The sequence below is a fragment of the Sphaeramia orbicularis genome, chromosome 8 (assembly GCF_902148855.1).
Source record: "Sphaeramia orbicularis chromosome 8, fSphaOr1.1, whole genome shotgun sequence".
Lineage (NCBI taxonomy): Eukaryota > Metazoa > Chordata > Actinopteri > Kurtiformes > Apogonidae > Sphaeramia > Sphaeramia orbicularis.
Window position 1 is genome coordinate 19,085,805 of NC_043964.1, and position 18,382 is coordinate 19,104,186.

The 18,382-nt window shown below is 35.9% G+C and overlaps 1 protein-coding gene across 2 annotated transcripts; it reads left to right on the top strand.

The window, feature by feature from the left end:
* Positions 1–80: 80 nt before the first annotated feature.
* Positions 81–18,089, top strand: nudt1 (nudix (nucleoside diphosphate linked moiety X)-type motif 1). Of its 2 annotated transcripts, none has more exons than XM_030141500.1 (5): positions 81–211; positions 304–456; positions 7,098–7,243; positions 17,286–17,801; positions 17,973–18,089. In XM_030141500.1, exons 2-4 carry the CDS (start codon positions 305–307, stop codon positions 17,456–17,458), a joined length of 471 nt encoding a protein of 156 aa, XP_029997360.1. In that variant the 5' UTR covers positions 81–211; position 304; the 3' UTR covers positions 17,459–17,801; positions 17,973–18,089. The 2 variants fall into 2 exon arrangements, with proteins under 2 accessions (XP_029997360.1, XP_029997359.1); XM_030141499.1 differs by having other exon boundaries at positions 81–207; positions 297–456.
* Positions 18,090–18,382: the final 293 nt, after the last annotated feature.

Sequence of the window (18,382 nt, forward strand, 5' to 3'; positions counted from 1 at the left end):
TATGGTGAATGTTTTGAGCATATTTTGACACGTGCGCTTACGTATCAGTACGTGATGACGTTCGTGATGCGTCGCAGTGCTTCACGCGGGAGTCATTCAACGTGTTATTCCAAGTTTTACTCTGTCTTGTCACAACAATAACTGAATATTCCCCCTGTTTTTAATCAGAATTTGTCTCTTTACGCGTATATAACTACAACTGAACAGGTAAGGCAGTAGTAACTGTTGGTAGAGTTAGCTTGTAGCCCGTGTTTTTAGCCGGTTGCATTGTTTACATGCTAGTTTCCTGGTTCCAGGTGGGATGATGTTGAGCCCGAAGCTGCTGACCCTGGTGCTGGTGGTCCAACCGGGCAGGGTTCTGCTGGGCATGAAGAAGAGAGGGTTCGGGGTTGGGAAGTGGAATGGCTTTGGGGGCAAAGTTCAGCCAGGAGAAACTATAGAAGCCGCTGCAAAAAGGTACACTCCTCATTCAGTGTTTTGCTTTCAATGAAACAATAATTAACTTTACTTACTTGTAGAAGATGAAGTGATGACTGTCCTTAAAGTTATGAGGTACCAGTGTGATTTAAGAGCATCTCAAAAAGTATAAAAATATGAAAAAGCAAAAAGTTTAGTCACAGCTATTAAGTAAACTATCAAGGATTCTCAGCAGTGTTTCAGACCCCTGCTTTTCTCTAATCTATCAGTCAGCATCACCAGTATTCAATTTAGAACCCAAATTTTCATCTGGTTCTTTTAAAGTCCAGATTTTACATTTGAAAGAACAGATCATTTTACCAAAATTTAATGAATGAATGAATATCAGCTAAAATTTGCTTAGAGGTCTTATTTATGTCTTTGTGCATAAGAAATCAATATAAGTGAATCCCCAAAGGAACTTTGTGTTGGTAAATGCTAGTTATGCAAATTTACAGGATTTCAATTCTGTTGCAACATGTTGATGGTCATATGAACTATGTTTTCAGTTCAAAAATGTCCAATTTTATCACAATTAATGCTATATTTTCATGTCACAAATGGCCAAGTTATATTTGAACTGAATTTACCTGAAAAACAAATATTATGTTCTTTTAGATTCCCCAATTTTTCTTACAAGATTATCTACTACATATCACGTTTTGTTTTTACAGGTCGCAGTATGGAGTATGGTGCTGATCCATCCTGCTTATGTTACACTAAAGCATACATTAAGAATGTCACACGTCACTTTTTAAATCAACAGTTTTCTAATAATAAGCATTTTTATAAAGAAATAACAATTCTATATTGTTATTTACTCTTTAGTATGATGATAAACTCTACAATAAATAATTCTGATACTAGTTTTTGCACAGGGATCATTTGTGGAAACGGTGACATGGCTGCCGAGCATCAGTATGATGGGACCCGTAATAACCATGTCACATCCGTCCACTGCCACATTTTGTGTTTTTGTGTCAGCTGTTATTGTTTTAGATCCACAATACTAACATTTATGAATAAGAGGAGAATTAGCAATAGTAAGTATATAAGTTTATTACTAATAAAGAACTGGTACTGACCAGATCATCATGGGTAATGTCACGTCCGTCCACCAGCAAAACTTTTCACATACACGTGCTATTCAGAATCCAATATTTCTGAAAATATAGCTTCCACTGTCAAATAATATCATAAGTCTGTGCACAAATGTATTAGCATTATTTCAACACAGTTCTATGCATTTCTTACAACTTTTTTTTTTTTTTTGACAAAAATGGCCACTCATTTGACCCCCTAAGTAAATTTTAGCCGATATCTGTATTGTCATTTACATGTACATCAAAACTGCAAATGCTATCCTTAAGTCAAGTCAGTTTATTTATACAGCACATTTAAAAACAACAGAAGTTGACCCAAAGTGCTTTACAGACAAAGGTAGTAATAACATTTAGAAATCAGGGTAGAACAAGGGCTACAGCATAAGAGAGGCAAAGAATATAACACAAGGTAAAAAAAAAAGAAAATTAAGACTAAGGGATAGGAATTATCAGTAAGCATGTAAGTTAAAATAAATAAGTAAATAGTGATCAAATCACAAGAAATATTGGAATAAATAGAGATTAAAACAACAAATATGATTCAGATAAAAACAGAATTAAAACAAGGAAAACAAAATGACTGTGTCAGACTGAACTAAAAGCAAGGGTAAAAAGATAAGATGGGGTTTCACTTAAGGTGGCAAGAATATCAAAAATACTATTAAACTACTAAAAAAAAATATGCATGCTATTTTTTTTTTTACTGTGAACAGTCAAAGTCACTGTTTTCAGCTCCAAAATTATTTTTTCTTTACACCTAATCTTTACTTGGCAAGTACAGGCCCTTTGTTTTAATATTGTTGTGCATGTTTCTCAGGGTATTCATTTATATCTATTTAATAAACCAGGAACGTGTGTCTGAAAAGAAGTCTATTATCAGCTAAGCTAATGCAAATAGTCAAACATACAGTATCTGTTTGCATAAAATATGGAGCATCTAAATGTCCAAATGAGATGAAAAGCAGAGAAACTCCACACTGGTGTGATTTGAGGTTCAGCAGTATTTTACAGCAATCAATATGTTCTGTCTCAGGCCCCAAAATTGTGAGTTACCTCAAAATGATACAATAATATATAGGACCTTTAAAGACCTGAGTTATGTAGTGCTTCACAAGAGAAAAACACAAACAAACACAGATCGCAGCGCTTACGTAGACCCGACACTTAAACATTTAAGTATAGAAACACATATTGAGTTTGTAGCTTGAAACACTGGAGGGTGTTTTCTGACCTGACCCTCAGTGGTAGATGGTTCTATAGCCCAGGTCCCAAGATAATGAATGCACAGTCTCCTCCTGTTTTTAGGTTTACAGAGGGTATTGTAAGCAGACCTTTCTAACATAAATAGTGTTTGTTGGAGATTTGCCCCATAAGCCAGTCCAGTTTTTCGATGTAGACTTCATTGCTGCGATCACGAGTCAGGCTTCTGCACTAACAGTCCAGAAAACAATTACCGATGCGCTCCGCAAAGAGGAATCACAGAGGGTTTTCACACAGTTAGATATCTGCTCCTAAAGTTACCTGGAAGACAATGATATGGCAAAAACAGGGAAACAAACACTGAAAAGAACTGGTTTGTCAGTTTGGGAAAGATCCATAAGAGGTGGGGTGAGGAGCTGATGCAACAAATTAGAATAATTTTGTTTTTAAAGGTGCAATATATAAATAAACTTTGACAAATGTGCTCTAACAGACAAAGAAATAACACAAAACTTAGAGACTAATGAGAACACAAATAACAAAGACAAACAAACACAAAACAGAGACAATAAAATGATTCAAATCCACAGCAGATGATGTAAATGAGAAGATAAAGACACAGGGAAGTGGAAATAATAATATAAATACAGAAAGAGAATGAAGACAGTGAAAGCAATAAAAATACATCACAAAAACTACAATAAAGGTATTCCACCAGGCATCATAACAGTAAAAAATTTAGAATAAAAGCATGGCAAGACATAAAACAGAGTCTGTAAAATGTGATTAAAGAGCATGGGTTAGATGAGATTTTTTTTTACAACCTATGTTTTCAGCTTCACACTCAAATAACAGTACATTTTTGTATTGTGTGACACATCTAATATGCATGAATTAAAATAATCTACAACAACGCCAATGTTACTGTTATATAAAAGCACAGTGTCAGCTGATTTAAGGGCCCTATGTGTAGTTTGGAGTTTTATTGTTGGGCCTGAAGTTTGCGTGATCAATCATCAGCTGGAAGTTTGTTTCAGAGCCAAAGGAAGGAAACTTTAAGGCAATCAGGACATTCCACAAACTGTTTTCTCTTAAGTAAAAAGAGTCTGTATCTGTGCGAAGACTGTAGAAAGGCTAAATCTGAATATTGTGTCTCAGTCGCTTTTTCTAGTCGCACTGACCTTCTAGTTGACACAACCCTATCGCCCATAGCCTTGTAGATCTGTCTGATCTGTTGAATATTTTGACTGCAGTCTTGGCTACGTGTGAAACAATCTAAGGAATGATCGATATCTGTGCCTGAGAAAGAAAGATAGATTTTTTCATATAAATGTACTCAATTAACACTATGCACTAGGGGTAGCTGATTGGGCTTTCTACAAATTATTGGTATTTGCAGAATTTGGTTCCTATAATGGCTGATGGTTGATATCAGGCTTTTAAAGTGAAATTGCTGACTTTGAGGGAAAATGATAGCTTAAAAAAATGCAATTAGAGCTGAGTGATAGAGCTAAAAAGTTTAATCTATATTGTTTTTGTCAACAATTTTAATCTGTTGTTTTCTGGCTAAGAGAACTAAAGACAAAACATGATTAAAAGCACTCTTTTATCAGTAAAACTATATGCCATATATGACAGAATAAACATATTCACAATTAAAATTAGGTTACTATTAATTTAACACCACGCAGACCGGTTCCGTGTTGAATTTTATTGTTTTTATTGAGCAAGAAAGACCCCCGCGGGATTAATCTAAGTTTTATAATTTAGGCTTTTTTCATGGTTATCAGAAAGCAAAACCTTGATTAATCAAATTAATTTGAAATATTGCTAATTGCATCCAAAATCACTTATATTTTGCAATTAGTTTGGTGTTCAGCTACAGATTTATTAAATACTTTGGTGTAACTATTCAGTGAGAAACTAATTTAATGATTCATTCATTCATGTAGATATTTATTATTTTGACTTGGATCAACAGTTAATCATCTGGTTTCTGATAAAGTCAAAAATAGATTATTATTATTATAACAGTGTCTTTATTTTGGGGCAGTGGTGTTGTAATTTGGTCAATGGACTTGCATTTTGTGTGGATTGTTTCATCAAAAAAACAAATAACAGCACAGTCAGAGCTGTCTTACTCAGCTAACATTTATGGTATTTCAGAAAGACAGAAAATTACACTCACCTCTAGTTCTGTAGGTTAATGTTGGTCACATGGATCACAAGGCTAGTGGGTTTATTTCCATCCATTTATAGTTTATACTTTATCAGTACTATATCATCTTTGCACTAAAGTCTTAGTAAGGTAAGGTAAAGTAAGGTAATTAATGAAAACACAGTACCTATATGTACAGGAAAATGCCCACTAGTGTTTACTTCATCTAGATATTGCAAATATAATACTAATAATATTGGTCAAAAATGCAGTATTTCAAATTATTTTACAAGAAAAAAAGCCATTACACAGCTTAATCGTCTAGAGGAAACCAGATAAAACTTAAAGTAACTGGCTTGCTGACAAAATTGTAGTTCTGTCTCATCATGTGATCATCCACCTATTCTTTGACATGTGTACAGGGCCTAGGGCAGTGTTTTTCAACCTTGGGGTCAGGACCCCACATGGGGTCGCCTGGAATTCAATTGGGATAGCCTGAAATTTCTAGTAATTGATAAAAATTAAGAAAAAAAAATCTTACTAATAAAAAATATATGGTGAGTTGAGAGAGACAATCACAATACAAAAAAGACATGACAAACTGTGAAGCTGAAACTGAAGCACTGTGGTACTGTTTATCTTTCAAATGTTCATTGTAGTCAGTTTCAGATGCTGCAGCTCTTTCATTATTTATAGTTTGAGTTATTGTTTGTCCAGTATTAATTGTCAGCCTTGTAAATCCAAGATCTACTAACTGTACATATCCTGACCAAGGAAAATAAAATTCTCACTTTGTGCAGTAATCTACACCTGGCTTTTCTGACTCCGTCCATAATAATGTATATTGTATACCCTAAATGTCGTCTAAAATTAACAGTTATTATCAACATAGTATAGCAAACTATTACATGGTCAAAAACAAATAAATTTTGGCAAAAAAAAAAAGTCTCTGTTTTGAATGTCTGGAGTCGCCAGAAATTTGTCATGTTAAAATGGGGTCACAAGTCAAAAAAGGTTGGGAACCACTGGCCTAGGGACTCAGATTCAGATTCAGAAAACTTTATTTATCCCATATGGGCAATTCATTTGCAGCTTACCACAGACATCAGCCCAGACATCAGTCCACATCCAAAGTGCAATGTGACAAACATAAATAAATCAGTGCACAAATACAGGACTATTGAAAGCAACTATGAATAAATACATTTAAATAATCAGCAATAAATAATCAATAAATACCAATGCAGACTAAAAGACTAAAATACCCTATTGGTTCCACTAATATTTAAAAAAGAAAAAAAATAAATAAATCATATAAAATGACTAAAATGACTTCTGTCAGAGTTTAAAAGTGTGATAGGACTGAACCACCAGTCTTTCAGTTTATGCCTCCAGAGCTACAATCTTCTATCTTTCATCTGCAGTCGATGTGCTGTTCAAAAGCAATTTCCAGGCCAGTGTCAAATTAAGTTTGAGATATCATCGATTGTTGGTTGCAGGTCTCTTGTTATGACCCCCTTATAGTTAAGAAGTCATCTCCCTCTGTCTCCAACATATAATATTAGAACCTGGTCGTGAACACAGAAACAAAGGCCAGCAGAGCATTCATATCACTGTGCATCGACTGTAGATATTGGTAGAATATTTCCATAGATCTCTGCATTTGTTAGACGGTCCCAATAGGAAATGTGTTTTCATAAGAAGCTTTTTATCAATACCATCAAGTTGTTTATGCAGATCTTTATTTATGGTCTATACAAGAGTAAACTTTGTCTATTTGCTCAGAAAAAGGCCAGTTTAGTGTCAGTGAATGTACCAGACTGCCAGATGAGTGCAGCCTTCAGAGACATAAGATGTCTCTGAATGACAAAATACTTGTAGTCCTGAGCCACAGCCGCCCACAGTATAACTTAATCTGTCAACATATGCACCACAGCGTTAACAGTTGAGACATACCTCCAGAGTGAGTAAGGAAACTAGTACGTCACGTTGGAAATATAACCGTTTTTCTCACTCTGACTTAAAAAAAGAAGGAAACCCTAAAAGAGCACCCAAATGGTTTCTTTTTTAAACACTGATATCATTACCATTTTTAGTAGCTTTTAGTGTCTGTGCAAATTCTAGTGTGAGTAATTTTTTAAGTGTATTATCAAAGATTCATTCAATGTTTTCATTTTTAGAGAACTGCTCGAAGAAAGTGGTCTCACAGTGGATGCTCTTGAGAAGATTGGAAATATCAAATTTGAATTTGTTGGAGAAACACAACTGCTCGACGTCCATATTTTTAGAGCAGACACTTTTAGCGGAGAACCAACGGAGTCAGATGGTAAGATTTGCTCTCAACTATTGACATTTTACAGAGAACACTGCTGAAAGATGATTGCAGAATGATTTCAGTGTTTGCTTGTGGGTTATTTTTATGTCTTTAGGGAACATGTCATAGTCTCCAAAAATAACTAAACATAAAGATTGATCTTACACAACTTGCATTTTAAGCCTCAGGGTCGCAAAGTATTACATCACCCAGGCAGTCCCAGATCAGATCTCAGATTCCCCCCCAGAAAATCCAGTACCACAGTAAACTTATTCACAAATCCCAGTCCTGCTAAGCCTGTATCTGCAGCTGTAATTGATTTCATTCATTTGGCTGAATGGGACTTTCCATCCAACTTGTGACATTCATTGTTTCTTTGTTACAGCAAATGCAGTAGTGAAACTTTGTGAATCAGGATATTTTCGTCTGTAGAATTTAAAACTTACATCACCTCAGATCTATTTTACTTCTTTTTTCTCCTAAATGACTTTAAAATTGGCAAAAAAGACTCAGAAGACAATTAAGATGCCTCCTTTGATTGACATTTATGTCCAGTGACCCCATTTTTACTATTGATAGACACAATGTCAGGGTGTTTTTTAAATGTGCATGGGTGCCTCACAACAAGAAAGTTTCCTGTTAGATTCCCAGTCAAACCAGGAACTATTTTGTGTCAAGTTTGTTCTTTCTGTGTTGCATGGGTTTCCTCCTGGTCCTCCAGATTCCCCCACCTCCAAAACCAGGTGTATGTTGGTTTATTCTCCTGTCTGCGTCAGTCATTTGACTGATGCACTGATGAGCTGAGTCTCTTCTCAGTTCTTTATTTTTCACCTCCTCGACTCATCAATGCTTAATAGTGGCCTGAAAATCGATCTCAATGTGCCATCTTGAAGGATGTCTCAGTTCCCTTAAATACACATCAAGGACCGAGGAGACTCGCTGGAGGGATGATGTCTCATTCCTTTTGCGCTTTGGGTGTTTTTGCTGAATGGACTTGTGACATGTAGCTGTTAAAAGACAAAATCAGCTGTCTCATGCTGTCCCATAGCAATAGACAAGCATTTTCATGCATTCTGCCTCTGCCCAACTATTAGACAATTCTGATCAGAGTTCTCAACTTACGCATCACCCTCTCCATGGCTCTATTATACCCCTTTTCCACCAAAAATAACCTGGTGCTAGTTCGATGCTGGTACTAGAGCCAGTGCTTAACTCAGTGTTTTTCAACCTTGGGGTCATGACCCTAAGCAGGGTCGCCTGGAATTCAAATGGGGCTGCCTGAGATTTCTAGTAATTGATTAAAAAAAAATTTACCAATAAAAAACATTTTTTAATAATTCAATATATATTTCATTATAATTAAAACACCACACACTTTTCCTAATAAAAATCAAGGTCAAATAAATTGCAGGATATAATATCTGAGAGGGCATAGCTTGATTGACCCGATCATGTGACCATGTGTGTTGCTACGCTTCAACATTCCCGGACACAGTTGCAGTCAGAAAATCGGAATGAACAGAGAATGGAAAGATTTCTTCACCCGCCTGGCCCTGCTAAGACATCTCCAAGAGAAACTGAGAAGCAAACACCAAAAAGGTGCATTACATATGCTAGTGGCATTGTACCCGTGGTGCCATTGTGTGTGAAAAGTGCCTTTACGTTATTGTAAATGCAGCCTTCACATTGTAGCATCATCTGCTAGCAGTAGAAATTTCATAAACGGCAGCATAACCACTTCCGAAAATGGCGTATGGTGGCAGGGATGAAGAATTCAAAGTAGAGAGAAGGTAAAATCGCCCAGCATACCTCGCAACATTTGAATATGAACATAAAATTGTGCCTAGTAGATAGTCAGCTAATGTTTCTATTCATTTTGAAAGTTTGGCAGCGATCGGGCCTGTGAAGGCAGAGGAAAATCCGTACAAACACCCTCCTGTGCTGCAACATTGATTGGACACAGAACGTGTACTATATAGTAGGATTACATAGCCTAAATGTTGTCTAAAATTAACGTTTATTTGCAACATAGTATTTACACGATCAAAAACAAATTAACTTTAGCAAAAAAATGTCTCCGTTTTGAATGTCTGGGGCAAGGTTATTATCGTTAACGAAAACTAACGAAATGACGAAAACTATAATTGTAAAAACATTTTTGTTAACTGAAATAAATAAAAACTATAATTAAAAGAAAAGGCGATAACTAACTGAAACTGTATTGTGTGCTTAAAAAACTAACTAAAACATTTAAAAATTATGGATAAAATTCCCTTCGTTTTCATCTTTGTCAAAGTCGGATTGATACGAAAGCGATTTATTTCGTTCTAGCAATTTTAGCCAGCGGCACCATACAACACTTCACGGTCCGTCACTTCTTGTCACTTGTGGTTTACAGTCGTCTTCTGGTTCTCACTTTACCTGGAAACATAGAGACTAATGGTGGGAGACAAGGTTATTATCGTTAACGAAAACGAACGAAATGACGAAAACTAAAATGGAAAAAACATTTTCGTTAACTGAAATTAATAAAAACTCTAATTAAAAGAAAAAAACGATAACTAACTGAAACTGTATTGTGAGCTTACAAAACTAACTAAAACGTATAAAAATTATGGATACAATTCCCTTCGTTTTCGTCTTGTCGTCGTTGTCAATGTCGGATTGATATCAAATTAATTTATTTCGCTCCAGCAGTTTGAGCTGGTGACACCATACGACACTACACAGTCTGTCATGTCTGGTCACTGGTGGTTTCCAGTGGTCTTCTGGTCCCCACTCTACCTGGAACATACAGACTAAAGCTGGGACACAGCAGCACAGTCCTGTCTGGGGTTTACTGTAGTGATACATGGGTCAGGTTTTTTTTTTTTTTTTTTTTTTTTTGGCGTACCGTGTGTGTGCGCGTGAGTGACAGAGACAGAGCAGAGCTAAAGGACAGAGTCAGTGTTGAACTAGCATCCAGGTTAAAACTGGAGAGTTTATCACCATGAAAAGGCCTTCCAAGCCCTGAACTGCACAGTTTAGAAGAGGAGAAAAGAGGAGGATGAAAACTAATCCAATTACAGAGGTATGGAACCTGTTCTAATGTTAAGAAACGTTTGATGTTACAGCTACAGCTAGCTGAACTGAACTGAAGCAAAGTTGGCTAATAATGAAACTGTAGATGATTAAGAGATGAGAGATCTGCTAAGGTGTGGTTTACTGATGAGGAACTGGGTTAGATATGTTTATAAGTGGTTTATATATGTTCCTATCTGCTTTAACTGCTGGTTAGCTGGTTTATATATGTTCCTGTCTGCTTTAACTGCTGGTTAGCTGGTTTATAATATGTTCCTATCTGCTTTAACTGCTGGTTAGCTGGTTTGTAATAGGTTCCTATCTGCTTTAACTGCTGGTTAGCTGGTTTATAATATGTTCCTATCTGCTTTAACTGCTGGTTAGCTGGTTTGTAATAGGTTCCTGTCTGCTTTAACTGCTGGTTAGCTGGTTTATAATAGGTTCCTGTCTGCTTTAACTGCTGGTTAGCTGGTTTATAATATGCTCCTATCTGCTTTAACTGCTGGTTAGCTGGTTTATAATATGCTCCTATCTGCTTTAACTGCTGGTTAGCTGGTTTATATATGTTCCTATCTGCTTTAACTGCTGGTTAGCTGGTTTGTAATAGGTTCCTATCTGCTTTAACTGCTGGTTAGCTGGTTTGTAATATGTTCCTATCTGCTTTAACTGCTGGTTAGCTGGTTTGTAATAGGTTCCTATCTGTTTTAACTGCTGGTTAGCTGGTTTATAATATGCTCCTATCTGCTTTAACTGCTGGTTAGCTGGTTTGTAATAGGTTCCTATCTGCTTTAACTGCTGGTTAGCTGGTTTATAATATGTTCCTATCTGCTTTAACTGCTGGTTAGCTGGTTTGTAATAGGTTCCTGTCTGCTTTAACTGCTGGTTAGCTGGTTTATAATAGGTTCCTGTCTGCTTTAACTGCTGGTTAGCTGGTTTATAATATGCTCCTATCTGCTTTAACTGCTGGTTAGCTGGTTTATAATATGCTCCTATCTGCTTTAACTGCTGGTTAGCTGGTTTATAATATGTTCCTATCTGCTTTAACTGCTGGTTAGCTGGTTTGTAATAGGTTCCTATCTGCTTTAACTGCTGGTTAGCTGGTTTATAATATGCTCCTATCTGCTTTAAGTGCTGGTTAGCTGGTTTGTAATAGGTTCCTATCTGCTTTAACTGCTGGTTAGCTGGTTTATAATATGTTCCTATCTGCTTTAACTGCTGGTTAGCTGGTTTGTAATAGGTTCCTATCTGCTTTAACTGCTGGTTAGCTGGTTTGTAATATGCTCCTATCTGCTTTAACTGCTGGTTAGCTGGTTTGTAATAGGTTCCTATCTGCTTTAACTGCTGGTTAGCTGGTTTATAATATGTTCCTATCTGCTTTAACTGCTGGTTGGCTGGTTTATAATAGGTTCCTATCTGCTTTAACTGCTGGTTAGCTGGTTTGTAATAGGTTCCTATCTGCTTTAACTGCTGGTTAGCTGGTTTATATATGTTTCTATCTGCTTTAACTGCTGGTTAGCTGGTTTGTAATAGGTTTCTATCTGCTTTAACTGCTGGTTAGCTGGTTTATATATGTTCCTATCTGTTTTAACTGCTGGTTAGCTGGTTTATATATGTTCCTATCTGTTTTAACTGCTGGTTAGCTGGTTTGTAATAGGTTCCTATCTGCTTTAACTGCTGGTTAGCTGGTTTATATATGTTCCTATCTGTTTTAACTGCTGGTTAGCTGGTTTGTAATAGGTTCCTATCTGCTTTAACTGCTGGTTAGCTGGTTTGTAATAGGTTCCTATCTGCTTTAACTGCTGGTTAGCTGGTTTATATATGTTCCTATCTGTTTTAACTGCTGGTTAGCTGGTTTGTAATAGGTTCCTATCTGCTTTAACTGCTGGTTAGCTGGTTTATAATATGTTCCTATCTGCTTTAACTGCTGGTTAGCTGGTTTGTAATAGGTTCCTATCTGCTTTAACTGCTGGTTAGCTGGTTTATATATGTTTCTATCTGCTTTAACTGCTGGTTAGCTGGTTTGTAATAGGTTTCTATCTGCTTTAACTGCTGGTTAGCTGGTTTGTAATAGGTTCCTATCTGCTTTAACTGCTGGTTAGCTGGTTTATATATGTTCCTATCTGCTTTAACTGCTGGTTAGCTGGTTTATAATAGGTTCCTATCTGCTTTAACTGCTGGTTAGCTGGTTTATATATGTTTCTATCTGCTTTAACTGCTGGTTAGCTGGTTTGTAATAGGTTCCTATCTGCTTTAACTGCTGGTTAGCTGGTTTATATATGTTCCTATCTGCTTTAACTGCTGGTTAGCTGGTTATATATGTTTCTATCTGCTTTAACTGCTGGTTAGCTGGTTATATATGTTTCTATCTGCTTTAACTGCTGGCTGCTTTGTGCATCTCCTCTCATGCTTTGCACATCTTCGCATTGTTTCACGCAAGTGACGTTGTGTATGGATTGCACCCCACCTCAACCTGCTATAGGGAATTTATACATTGTACGGTACATTGTGTCTCTGCTCAGTCCATGAGCCGCCCTAACCCAACCCCCAAATAAAGTGTCCAGGGTAGCCCATATCCACGCCTCACTAATTTCTTTGAATAGGATGATGAGGAAGATAAAATATATAAAATAACTAAAACTAATACTAAAACTAAACTAAACTAAACTAAAACTAAGCATTCAGAAAAAAACGATAACTAATAAAAACTAACAAACCTGCTCTAAAAACTAATTAAAACTAACTGAATAAGAGAAAAAAAAGTCAAAACTAATTAAAACTAAACTATAATTAAAAATCCAAAACTATTATAACCTTGGTGGGAGAAAGCAGCAGAGTCCTATATGGGATTTATTTAAATACGACGGCGAAGAAGATAAAAGATATAAAAAAAAAACTAAACTAAAACTAAGCATTTATAAAAAAAAAAAAAAAAAAAAGAAAACTAATAAAAACTAGCAAACCTGCTCTAAAAACAAATTAAAACTAACTGAATTAGAGGAAAAAAAAAAGTCTAAACTAAATAAAACTAAACTATAATGAAAAATCCAAAACTATTATAACCTTAGTCTGGGGTCACCAGAAATTTGTGATGTTAAAATGGGGTCACAAGCCAAAAAAGGTTTGGAACCACTGGCTTTACTGGTTTCAACCTGGTGCCTCCAAAGAACCAGTCTACTTTTCCATAGGCCAAGAGCCAAGCGGAACCGAGTCAGAGCCACATCATTAAATTAGTGTAAAACGTGATCATGTGACTGTGGGTCTGATGTGGGAGACGCTCGCTTGGAAGCACAATAACAAACATGGAGGACCTACCGATGCAACTGCTTTGTAAAATATGCTCTGCTGTTAGCTGTATAGGGTGAGTCAGAAAAAACGCTCTTTCCATTTAAAGAAATTGTACTGCTAAAATGGAAACACTGATTTTTCTTTTGACCATACAGTCATATTGATGTGGTTATTGAGCATGTCTGGTGATGTAGTCATAGATTTATTGCATTGCATGAGAGAAAGAAGGTCCATTGTTTACTGGGCACTGAAATACCTGCCAACACAATGTATGCCACAGTGAACAAACTTGAAATTGACAACAATTACAGGAGTCGGGGCTTTGCTTTCACACTCAGGACATAGGCCTACATGACAGTGCCCAGGGAGTTTTCATCATGGCAAGACCACAGCGATTGCAGGTATTATTTCCTCATCGAGTTGTCTGTTTGGGTCAGGAGAGAGAGTGGCCACCTAGATCCCCAGACTTAACCCCCCTTGATTTTTTCTTGTGGGGGTATCTTAAAAACCGTGTGTATCAGACTGTTCCACAAACTCTTCAGGAACTCCGAAATCGCATCACGGCTGAAATCCAAGCCCTACGACGAACAGGAATGGCGAGAAGAGCTGTGTTAGAGATGCGACAACGAGCACAGATTTGCATCAATCTGAATGGTAGCCAGGTTGAAGGTCGTGCCGGACGACTGAGACAAAACATTTTGATGGCGAGTAAACATGCTGTAATGGTTGACAATTTCAATTTCATTCACGGTGGCATAAACTGTGTTGGCAGATACTTCGGTGCACAATAAACAATGGACATTCCCTCTGTTATGCTATGCCATAAATCAATGATTCAATCGCCAGACATGCTCAATAACCACATCAATATGACTGTATAATCAAAAGAAAAATAAGCATTTCCATTTCAGTGGTACAATTTCTTTAAATGAAAAGAGCGTTTTTTCTGACTCACCCTGTATATATCACTTCAGTTGTAATATGTATGTTAAAAAAGAGTTTATTAGCATATCTGTAGTGTTTTAGTTTCAGCAAAGTCTTTTATCATGACTACTGAACAAAGTGACAAACTGATAATTTACCATCCTGAAAGATCTCTGTACATTATAATAATAGCTTTAACCACAGCCAAAAAGAGCCTCTTACTTATGTATTTGATGATGATCTGACAGAAATTTAGTGCAGAGTTTTTCAGGCAATCTGAGAGGGTGTCCTGGAAAATACATCTGAATCTGGGGGAGTTTAAGTAGTTTTTACTTAGAAATCAGAAGTTCCACAAAAATCCCCTTGTATCTGGGGAAGCTGTTATTCAGTGTGTTTCTGGAAAACAAGACAAGGCATTTTTAAGGAAGTAGAAATTTGTGTTTGGTTAATATTACCAATAAACAGAAGTGTGCGGAAAATAAATCATGCAACTCTATATTTTTTTAATTTAATCTTATCCTATTCTTTGTGTTATTGTAATGCAAGTTTAGGCTGAAATACCTGAAGAATTTCCTGACAGATTAAATAGTAATGCAATCAGAGAATACAACGTCTGACGGTCTCAAGAACATTTTGTGATTTCTACAGTCCTTATATGTGAATGCCCCTTTTTAACAAAACTTGACTATGATGTTCTTTCTAAATACAATTGAGACACTTGTCTACAGCGCTCACACAAGTAAATTCAACACCTTTTCAGCGCTACACAAGTTCAAGGCAGAAGAAAGTGGATTAGATTTTTGTAAATACCATGTAGTGGTTTTATACCGTATATTTCTATTTCCTGAGGAAAATGAATTAAATTATTTTTGAAGACCTTTCATGACGTTCAGATTACCCTGATCTACTGACCTTCTTCACAGACATGACAGCAAAGGAATCATATTAGTGGTACAAATTAATCTGTATGTGTGCTTTCAGTGGATCCATTATAATCTGTGTGTGGCATTAAAGTATGGAATAGATTGAGGGAGGAGCACAAGGAATGTTAGACAAGACAATTCAAAAACACATATAAGAACATGTTTTTCACAAGATATAGGGATGAGGGTCATGAATTGTCACCATATGTTCATATTTCCTTCCTTGAGTTAGTTATTATTTGTTTATTTATTCGCCAGCACAACTAAGAAAGGCATTGGTAAAAGATTATATGTGTATTTGTATGTTGTGTATATGTATAAACATATATATGTGTATATGGATGAATGTGTGTGTGTGTGTGCGTGTGTGTGTGTGTGAATAGATATACAGGGTGTCCCATAAGTCTCCATACATAGGAGACATAATACATTCCATGGTTCTAACATGTGTTTCTTTATATTTCTTCTTTATAGTTCTTCAGCAGTGGAGGACACGCATTGAAATGTGTTCCCGACAAAATGGCAGTCATATAGAGCATATTATATAAATAAAAATGGTTTATGTCAAGAAACATTTATTTTTCCTATGTATGGAGACTTACGGGACACCCTGTATAAATATAGAAGAGTAATGTAAAAGGAAGACGGACATATATTATTAATAATATTGTAGGGAGAGGGGGTGGGATTGAATAAGTTGCACTTCTTCCCACCCCTTTTCGGGCATGTAAATGGAACTATTGTGCTTTTCTTTTGTCTAAGATTGTTATGATTCTTGATAGTTGTTTTATTATGTATGTTTTGCTAGTGCATATATGTTAAATTTCATTGCATGTTTGGAATGAATCACTAAAATCACAAATCACTAATCTAAGCATTTGGAAAAAGGAATGAAAAGACTTAACTCTGACCTGTATCAGTGAGAATATAGAAAAAGTTAACAGCAAAATACAGATGGAGAATGAACCAGAGTCTGAAGGACATATGACAAAACTAGAGCTGGGAGATAAAATTATCATTATTATCGCTACATACAGTCACGGAAAAAATTATTACAGCATCAAAAGTCATCAAAAACAATGGTTATGTAATCAAGTACTAACTCCTGTGTGTATCATGTGACTAAAATAGACAGAAAAGAAAACATGGAATGCCTAAAAGCACTGTTTTTGTCAGTACAGTGCCATAGATATTGATGTAAGAACTGAAGTGATTTTGGTTATTATCAAGAAAACATGGAAAATGGTTGGATATCAGCTCTTAAATTAAACTTTTATGAGCTATTTTTGTTGTTATCATTATATTTGTCCAAACAAATGTACCTTTAGTTGTACCAGGCATTAAAATGAACAAGAAATTGGAAGAAAATAAGGGGTGGTCAAATAATTTTTTCCCTGACTGTGTATTTTACATTTTACGTGTTCATCTAATTTTGTTTTTTTTTTCGCACCGAGTTGCTTCTTTAATTTAATTTTCATCTTTTCGCCACATTAAGGATGGTCTTTTCTATTGCATCTTGTGTTTGATTTTAATTTGTTTAGTCATTAACAATTTTTTAAAACCACAAGTAACCTTTCACTCAGAATATTTTGATGAACATACTGTAATTTCTGTGGTTCATCATGTTTGTCTTTTACATTAGTTTGTCTTTTGTATCTTATGAACAACATAATGTCATATATGAGCTCTTAAACTTTAAATTGCATCAAAAATTACACTTTAAGCTGGAAAGAAATATTGATTTGATGTTTATTGTGATAGTTATGGCCAAGAATGTTCAGGAAAAAAACGTTCTTATCACCCAGCCCTAGAGAAGATAAGAAAAATTTTGCTGATATGCACTTGTGTTCTTCTGTTCCTAGAGATGAGGCCTCAGTGGTTCGAACTCGATAAAATCCCCTTCAGTCAAATGTGGGCTGATGATATCCTGTGGTTCCCGTTGATGCTGCAGAAGAAAAAGTTTGTTGGCTACTTCACGTTCCAAGGTCATGATGTGATCCTCAGCCAAAAACTGGAGGAGGTGGAGGCGCTGTGAAAAAACCTGGATGTGTACGGTGCTGATGGAAGTCATGACTGGAGAAAAAAAAAAAAAAGCATCAGGCTTTCACAATTCTTCTGTAAAAGTAGATGAAACATTCAGAGTTCTATGCTCAGTTTCGGTAGAAAGAAATACCCATGACCTGAGGACAATGTCAGCTATATGTTTTATCTGTAGCACATTGAGGGTTTGTTTCTGTAAACATGTTTAATTCCGTGTTCTTTTAATCATATCATTACCCCGCCCCCCAAAGAGGAAGCAAGGGGTAGTTTTTGGTTCGGTTTCTTTGTTTGTTAATACTCTAGCAGTAAAACTATTGGCTGAAATCATACCAAATTGGGTTTATAGATTGCCAGTGACCCAGCATAGATGTCATTGCATTTTGTTAAAAGTAGGTCAAAGTTGAAATTTTTAATGAATTTTTTTACATTTTTTTTCCCCATTTACTTATAATGGGTGACAATTCACGTCTGTAGCAGCAAAACTATTGGCTGAAATCATACCAAATTAGGTTTATAGATTGCCAGTGACCCAGCATAGATGTCATTGTATTTTGTTAAAAGTAGGTCAAAGTTGAAATTTTTTATGAATTTTTTACATTTTTTTTCCCCCATTTACTTATAATGGGTGACAATTCACGTCTGTAGCAGCAAAACTATTGGCTGAATTCATACCAAATTGGGTTTATAGATTGCCAGTGACCCAGCATAGATGTCATTGCATTTTGTTAAAAGTAGGTCAAAGTTAAAATTTTTTATGAATTTTTTACATTTTTTTTTCCCCATTTACTTATAATTGGCGACAATTCATATGTCTGTAACAGCATTGTAACTGTATTGGCTGAATTCATACCAAATTGGGTTTCTAGATTGCCAGTGACCCAGAATAAATGTGGTTCAATTTTGGGAAAAGAAGGTAAAA

Excerpts from the sequence above, each read along its gene's own strand:
- nudt1 (XM_030141499.1), top strand. The coding sequence starts at position 302 with ATGATGTTGAGCCCGAAGCTGCTGACCCTGGTGCTGGTGGTCCAACCG. Across the intron at positions 457-7,097 it reads ATAGAAGCCGCTGCAAAAAG|AGAACTGCTCGAAGAAAGTG; the intron begins GTACACTCCTCA and ends TTTCATTTTTAG. Across the intron at positions 7,244-17,285 it reads AGAACCAACGGAGTCAGATG|AGATGAGGCCTCAGTGGTTC; the intron begins GTAAGATTTGCT and ends TTCTGTTCCTAG.